The sequence below is a fragment of the Chenopodium album genome, chromosome 9, assembly GCF_948465745.1.
Source record: "Chenopodium album chromosome 9, dcCheAlbu1.1, whole genome shotgun sequence".
Classification (NCBI taxonomy): domain Eukaryota; kingdom Viridiplantae; phylum Streptophyta; class Magnoliopsida; order Caryophyllales; family Amaranthaceae; genus Chenopodium; species Chenopodium album.
The window spans coordinates 62,966,673-62,975,175 of NC_137842.1; the positions used below are offsets into that span (position 1 = coordinate 62,966,673).

At 36.1% G+C, this 8,503-nt stretch overlaps 1 protein-coding gene across 5 annotated transcripts; it reads right to left on the bottom strand.

Annotated features, from left to right (window-relative positions):
* Nucleotides 1–3,255: 3,255 nt before the first annotated feature.
* LOC145560099 (LRR receptor-like serine/threonine-protein kinase GHR1) lies at nt 3,256–8,503 on the bottom strand. Of its 5 annotated transcripts, none has more exons than XM_081621362.1 (5): nt 8,087–8,503; nt 7,898–7,995; nt 6,580–7,671; nt 4,857–6,401; nt 3,256–4,142 (listed from the first exon to the last, which is right to left on the bottom strand). In XM_081621362.1, exons 3-5 carry the CDS (start codon nt 7,637–7,639, stop codon nt 3,559–3,561), a joined length of 3,189 nt encoding a protein of 1,062 aa, XP_081477488.1. In that variant the 5' UTR covers nt 7,640–7,671; nt 7,898–7,995; nt 8,087–8,503; the 3' UTR covers nt 3,256–3,558. The 5 variants fall into 5 exon arrangements, with proteins under 5 accessions (XP_081477488.1, XP_081477487.1, XP_081477486.1 ...); XM_081621361.1 differs by having other exon boundaries at nt 7,898–8,000; XM_081621360.1 differs by having other exon boundaries at nt 6,580–7,995.

Sequence of the window (8,503 nt, forward strand, 5' to 3'; positions counted from 1 at the left end):
TGTAGCTTAAGAAGATGATGTGGCATGCCAAGCTATTAAATAAATTAGCCAACCATTGTAGTTGCTCTTAAGAGGACAACACTAACCATGGTTAGTGGTTGTCAACCTCTCACCTGCCCAAACCCAAGAACATTGATTTCTTTCAGAGACACGTAAGCGTCTTCTTCAATTTGACTGGTTTCTTCTTCAATTCAGGTAAAATTTTGTTCTTCAATTGAGCGAAAAACTTGACTGGTTTTTTTTTTCAAGGCTAGAAAAAACTCTAACAGTAGTACACTAACTGGAATTTTGCAACTCCGAATTTTGCAACCAATCGTCATGGCTCCATGCTTGAATGCTTGACATTACTTAGTAACTAGTTGTCCCCTATCTTCTTCATCCTCTTCCACCTTTCCAGCGACAAAATCAAACGAAAATTCCTAGAAAAATTAGAGAAATTGGGACATGGTTAACTCTTAAGGGCAAGGTTTGTCTTCCTTCTCCATTGAAGTTGTTCATGCTTTTCGATTTCTTCATTAAAGGTTATACAAAGCCATTTTCATGTACTATGTGAGCTTGCTTTTCTGTTTCTCCCTCGTGATAAAGATGAAGACAATTGCAAAAGTGAGTTTAACTCACCCTCAAAGCTGAGTTAAGGTAGATGGATGGAGCAATAACGGCGTGAAGTGTTCTTTTTGAAGCCCATGTGCCCAATGTCAAAGCTTTTGTTGAGAAAACAATTGTTTATTGGTCTAGCACGAAAATCAATAGACTTTTATTAGACTATTCAATGGATACACAAAAATTTTAGCCATTATAACTACTTTTAATCTCAACCGTTTAAATATTAAAGTTTAATCTTGTCCATTTATTATTTGACTTTTACATTAAAACAAAATTAATTAATTTCAAAAGTTACTTTATTTTAGAAAAGATAAAAATAATAATAATAATAATAATAAAAAAAAAAAAAAAAAAAAAAAAAAAAAAAACAACAACAACAACAACAACAACAACTGCTTGTTGCTACCATTGATACATGAGTCGTTCTAACTTCTAAGGGTCTGTTCTCCTACGTTGAAATTCAGTTCAGTTCAGTTCAGCTCCTAACTTCCTTCTCTTATAAAATATTCAATTCAGTTCAGTTCAGTTCAGCTTAGTTCAGTTCAGTTTAGTTCAGTTCAGTTCAGCTCAGTTCAGTTCAGTTCAGTTCAGTTCAGTTCAGTTCAGTCAATGAGAACAGGCCCTAAGTATCCAACTTTCAACCTTTAACTTAATCTCCATTAAATAAGTATGGAGATTAAAGTATAACTAAATAATCAATGGAAAACTCCCAACTAAACTTAAAAAAAGGAATCTGATTTTATACATTGGATAGTTTTATACTACCTCCGTTACAAGTTATGTGCAACGATTTGACATAAAGCAGAGGTAGTACATGGATAAGATTAGTATAACCAAGATTGATTGTTCCAACTTTCATTTAATCATACAGTTCAAAATTATTTAATTACTTCTCTCCACCACTCTCCCTACTTATTCTTGCACTAATTGATGCAACAAAAGTTCGAACACTAATCCCCAATTCATAATCTATGATCGAAATTCGGCTACAAACCTCACAAATTTTGCTTTCGATTGTTTGTAGAATAGAATGTACCAAAATTTCTCCAAAACTCCCCCAAATTTCCATGAATATCCCTCTGAATTTCTCCCAAAAGCCAAGATTATGTTAAGTGGATTCTTTGATTATACATACTTGGCGGAAATTTTTCATGAAAGCTTTCGTATTGTTTTATTTTGCTATTTCTAGTCAACTTAAATCAACGGTCAACCTGAGACCTCTCTCTCACCAAGTCACCATGAAAAACTCCAACAAACCAACTAAGCTATCTCTAATATCATGATATGTAAGACAAATATTAGTTACTTATTAGTTATCCTAGGGGTGCCATACTAAAAATTACATATATCACCAATTGGGCCACGGGGAGCCGGGCCTCCACTAGCCCCCCGTGGCTCCGCCCTAGCCATTGCAAAACTGTCCTATATACACTCATTTTATACGTAGTATAAAGAGTTTTATTTTCTCAATAGTTACCCAACATTTGACATTTTTTATAAAGAAAATACAACTTCTATGAAAAAAATTATTTTGGCTAGCCAACTAAAGAGTATCCCAAAACAGCATATCTAATAGTTGATTAAATTCTTATTTATCTCTAGGTAGTATTATGCAATATGCATGAAGATGTAATAGGTATGGGCGTATGGCAATGGCATGTATGATCCCCTTAGTTTTTCTTAATTGTTAATTTTCTTTCAGTGCCTAACCTCTCTTGCTCCCAAATAAAATGAAAATTATATTTGGACACTTTAATATACATTTTGCCCATTTTAGTATTATACGCCATAATCTATCATCTCAATACGCTCATTAACAAGATGTGTTTTTAGAATTATTATTCAGAAATGAATTTATTTGAAATAACTTCATAAATTTGTTTTTAGTACTGTATTATTTCACTTTTAACTAAAATGTTTGTAAGAATTGTAACATTATACGTTGTTGATCAATCTAACATACATGAACCAATAATTTATTGTCAAACTAGTGGTCTCGAATGGGTGGCTATAACCGTATTAGGTAAACTTGTTACATGTCTTATGACTTACAAGTACTAAGATTTTACAGGTTGCACATAAAATCACTTAGAGAGTAACAGGCAGCAGTTAAAGGACCTCATACTGCATCTGACACAATTGAGCTCATAAAGTTACCAAGAGTACAGGCAATTTCGTCGACAGTATGAAGAATGTGAGCTTTGATAGTTTCATACTTTCATGTGACTTGAACAAGTCCAACCTAGTTCTCTGCCTGTAAATTTTCATAGATTTTACTGATGAATTACCCATACAAGAATTACACCATGCACTAAATAATAACATAACTATTCTCCGATTCAGAATCATAGCTCAGCTGAAATTTAAACTGACTTCTCCCTCTCTGCTAAGTGCAAATCCATTATGTCCCCTCCTTTAACATCTTTAACATTGAAGGGGGAAGAGGTCCTTGACCAATGCCGTAAAAACCTTCAGGCCTTCAGGGATTTCAATTCAGAATTGCGTTACAGTATCAATAAGAAAACAAGTGCATAACGATACAAGGGAGCTGGATTGTAACAAAAAGTTTCGGCTATCAGTAAGAAAACAAGTGCATAACGAAACAAGGGAGCTGGATTGTAACAAATAGTTTCGGCTCTTGTAATGCCATAGTTAGAAAAGTTAAACTTGTAACTTTCGGAATCAAGCAAGAGATTTGATTAACAGGTTAAAGGCTTTCACATTGCCAATAAGATATTTGCAATGTGATATCTGCAATTCTTTTTACACATGGGCATATAATCTTAATATGCAAACATTGAATGATGGCTCATTTGTACAACCATCATTCAAGAAAACAATTCCCACCGCCTACAGCAAAACTAACACTCAAAAACTGAGGCTACTAACATATCCCAATTCCAGGAAGATCTAAAAATCAAAATTCCCAAGAAAAGAAAAAACTAAAACCTCAAACTAAATGGATGAAAGATCCTCGTAAATAGTCTTGATACCTGGTCTCTCTGAAACTGAGCGTATACATCGTAAAGCAATTCCAAGGACCTCCTTTGACCCCTTGTCTACTGTAGGATTTCCCATTTCTGTAGTCAAAGCAAAGTCGAAGCAATCAGAGCCCCGTCCTTCAGCAACTTTCAACCGAACCCAGTCTGTCAAATCAACACCTCCCCCTTCACCAGAGACAACTTCGCCAGCACATCTTCCAGTCAACAATTCCAACAATATAACTCCAAAGGCAAAAACATCAGATTTGAAAGACGGTAGTGGTTTCTTAGAAGCAGCCAATTCAGGAGCCCGATACCCTAATACACCAGCATCGAGGATTTGTTCAATTGTTCCAGCTTGAGTCATGAGGCGATGAAGACAGTAATCTGCGACTCGTGCATTGAGCTCAGGACCATCCAATAGTATGTTGTTTGCTTTTAGATTACCATGAGGAAGAGCTCGATCAAAATGGAGATAATTCAGACCACGAGCAACATCTACTGCAATCTTTAGTCTCTGTGGCCAAGTTAATGGTGGACCTTTTCTCCCTGGTCGATCTAAAAAATAAAGTAGTCATTAATAATTCAGAAGATAACAGATATTCTATGGACAGCAATTATGTACAACTATGCATAAGCTTGTAGAAGACATCTAAGCACATAGAAGCATTGCATACTTATTCAAGAGAAAAAATGTAAGCAGCAATGAATATGAGCATAATTGTAGATTGTAGATCAACCCGAATACATGATCCATGCAGAAAAATAAAATTTTCAAAGGTAGTAGAGCTTCATACAGCAAGACCTTGTGTATCTCCATCGGACTAAATTACCTGAACATTTTTTCATCTCATATAGACACCATACACATTACAGAAAGAGAAGGGCCAAATGAAGAAAAAGATGCCAACACATAATCTTATACTACTCCCAAAAATTTACCTTCTTCAAAACCAGAGCCTACTTTACATATAAGTTTAAGGTAATCAATCATAATAAACTTATAGAACCCGAGGTCAGGCAATCATATGCAATATACTAAGTAAGACCTGGCAACAAATGCAGTTATGTTCCATTGTAAGAAGAAAGAAAATGCATGCTATAGTAAAGAAAAGGGAGCTAAAATACACAGGTAAAAATCACATGATTGTTTTTTTTTTTTTTTAATCTAGGCCTCTAGGGTTCCAGATATTCATTTCTGTCATTCCCCCTTCACAGCTAGGGATTTGAACTCATTTTCTAACAGAGATAGATGAGAGCACAAGTTATTACCATAAAGAAAGCTTGCAAGACTTCCAGGTGAGACATAGTCTGAAAGAATGAGCTTCTCATGCTGTGTAGGTCCCCAATAGTACCCTCGTAATGCAACAACATTCGGATGCCTGATATTCGCAAATTTCTTAGCCTCCTTTGAAAAGTCTTTCTTTGGTCTTGCAACACCTTCTCTTAGCCACTTCACAGTTAAGAACATACCATTTTCTAATGTAGCTCTATAAGAAGTTCCATGACTGCTACGACCCAAAACCTCTGCCGGAGCTTTTGACAGCTCCTCAGGTGTCAAAGATACTGTATCATCAAGAAAATACAACTCACCTGCTAGCCGATCAGGTGATCTAACATCAAGTTTGGATAGATTCTCCGCAGCAAAAGAATCTCCAGATTCTGGTGACCAAGATAATTGGCTAGTTTTGGATGGAGAGAAACCTGTTACAGCAGCTGCTTTCTCATCAGGACTCATTATCTCAGATGAGGATCCTTTCCTGGTAGTGGTGATAATGTCCTCAGCTGAAACAACCAAATTCTGGGGATTTTCCCTCCCACCAATGCCTGCAGGATTTGGTGGCATCTTCCTATGGACATCTCTCTTAGTAACATCTTCTGATAGAGGTCTCTTAGAGATGCGAATGTAATGTATGAAGATAGCAAGCAAAATCAAAATGAAAAAGACAACAACACATGCAACAATAATTATCACTTTAATCAGGGTCTTCATCGATTTCCTCTTGGAGTTTCCACCAGAGCTTTCTGGTCCAGGAGGCGCATTGGGAAGTTGTAGCTTAGAATTTCCAGGGAAGAAAGATGAACGGGGAAATACCCTCAAATTCTCTGGAACAACCCCAGAGAGGTCATTATATGATGCATTAAAGTTTTGAAGGTTGCTAGACAAGTTAGTAGGCAAAGAGCCAGTAAAGTGGTTTTCAGATAGATCTAAAGAAGTCAGCGAACTCATATCATTCATAGAAGTCGGTAGTGAACCTGAAATATTATTTTTAGCAAGATTAAGCACCTCCAGACCAGTCAGCGACCCAAATCTGTCTGGAAAGTAGCCACCCAAATTATTATCAGCAAGATCAAGCACTCGAAGATCGGACTGGCCTGGGGGAGGAGAGAACTCAATACTTCCAACAAAAGAGTTGCCAGCAAGATGTAATTCTTGCAAGGTTGGCATAGTTAACAAATCACTCTGAAGAGGTCCATCTAACTTATTGAAACTTAGGTCCAGGACACTAAGCTTTGGGAATTGAGTCACAACTTTTGGGAGATGGCTACTGAGGGAATTACGGGAAAGATTGAGATAGTTTAGATGCAAAAACTGTGATGTCGTCTCAGGAACAGGACCTGTTAAACGATTTTGGCTGAGATCAAGGAATTCAATGTTTCCCCATTTTGCCATTTTTGACAAGTTCCCTTGAAGTTGATTCTTTGATAAATCAAGGATAGCACAGTCTCCAGTCAACAGTGGCAGTTCACCAGACAGACCATTTGAAGACAGATTAAGTGTCCGCAGCGTAGTAGACATGATGATGCCAATTGAACCTGAGAGACAATAATGACAGTGAGAGAACATAAGTTATAACAATATATATTTTCTTTAGCAGAAAATGATTAGCATTATAATTACATGAATTAAAGGACAATTATGAGTTAAATCATAAAGTAAAGAATTATGAACCTAAGGATTACTAAAGCAAAAGTTAGATATATAGAATAGTACCTGTGAGATTGTTGCCACTCAAATCCAACTCTGTAAGAAGTACAGGATCTCCTTTCAGCAAATCATTAGGAACAAACCCGGAAAACCTGTTGTTGCTCAATCTGAGGACCTCAAGATCATAAACAAAGTTGAATTCAGGCAAATCTCCCGAAAACATATTGTAACTCAAATCTAAAACCTTCAGGTTTTCAAAGAGCTGAGTTTGACCAATTAGCGATCCAGTAAGCCTGTTGTGGCTGAGATTCAGATACTTGACTGACTCAGACACACCAGCCAGGAATTTCTCCTTCTTCGAACCAGAATTCTCAAGTTGGTTGTTACTCAAATCGACATGCATAGCACTAGAGAATAGCAAGAACTCATAATCAAGATCTCCATCAAGCATATTTCCATGCAAGTCAAGCACCTCAAGACTTGAAAGCAATTCAAATCCTTTTGGAATCTTCTTTTGAAACTTGTTGTCAGATAAATTTAGATAAACCAAACTTCCTAGCTTAGTCAATGAAGCAGGCAACGGACCAGACAAGGAGTTCCGGCTCAAGTCCAGAGACTCAAGAGAAGTGAGTCCCGAAATAGAATCAGGAATAGGTCCGGAGATGTTGTTTCCAGAACATGTAAGGTTCTGCAAGCTAGCCAAACTACCAATTCCTGATGGTAAAGAGCCGGCAAACAGATTGTTTGAGATATCCAAATACTGAAGCTTATCAAATGAGCCTATATTACTAGGAATATTACCACTTATGGAATTATTTGCCATTGAAAGTTTAACCAACATGGTAAGATTAGCAAAAACACTCAAGTCCGCCGCTGCAGACAGACCCAAGTTATCAAGAACAACCCCCGCAACGTGCCCACCATTACAAACAATCCCATTCCAAGAAGATGGACACCCATTGAAGTCAATGGACTCCTCATTCCATGAATTCAACACATAACCAGTAGGATCATGCTTAATACCCTTCTTAAATTGAAGCAATGCTATAATATCCGGCGACGGAAGCTGCCCCATAGTAGAAACCATATATAGACACATCAAAACTAACCTAAAAAGCCTCATCATTCTACCTCCACACCCCTAAGCTAATTTTTCACCTGAAATTGTAAAAAACAAAAAGCATACTCAAATTCCTCACATTTTTTGACATTGTACTAAGCACCAAACATTACATTACTTCAAACCCTATTCATCAAAAAAGCAAGCTACAAATTGAAATAAGTAAAATGCAACTATCAAAGATCTATAACAAAATCCAAATCCACCAAAAAATTAAAAACAAAATAAAATAAAAAGAACAGCAAAGGGGCAATTCTTTCTTACCAGAACAGAAGCTTTTGAGCCAACAAACAATCAAAAAGATCAACAAACTTGCAACTTCTTCAAACTTCCCACATTTGGTGAAAATAACCCAGAAATCTCTGTGCTGTCAAAAGAAAAGTATTTAGAAAATAAAAATTAATAAACATTGAAAAAAAAACCCAGAAATCTCAACTAAAAAATGTCACTAACCCAGAAAAAAGTAAGACACTAATGTGGGTAGCAATCAACACCAGCATTGAATTAAATACAAGGGACCCATGAAGAAAAAAAATCAGCCCTTAATTACCACATTTCCAGCACTTAACACTAATAAAGCTTTAATCTTTCTGCAAAGTTGAGTAATCAAAGGAAAACCCAGAAAACCCCACAAAAAATTTTCAAAACCCTTTTTCCAAAATGTCACTTTCTCTCTCCTAAATATCAAAAAACTAAACAAAAGTTATAATGAGGTAAGAAAGAGAAGCCCACATAACAAACAAGAAATGAGAAACCCTAACAATTTCTTTTGTCATTCCTTTTGATGGTACTACTTTGTATTTTTTGTTAATTTAATTTTTTTCTTCTATTTTTTTTTGTCAGCGGGAAATTTTTTTCAAGAAAATTAAT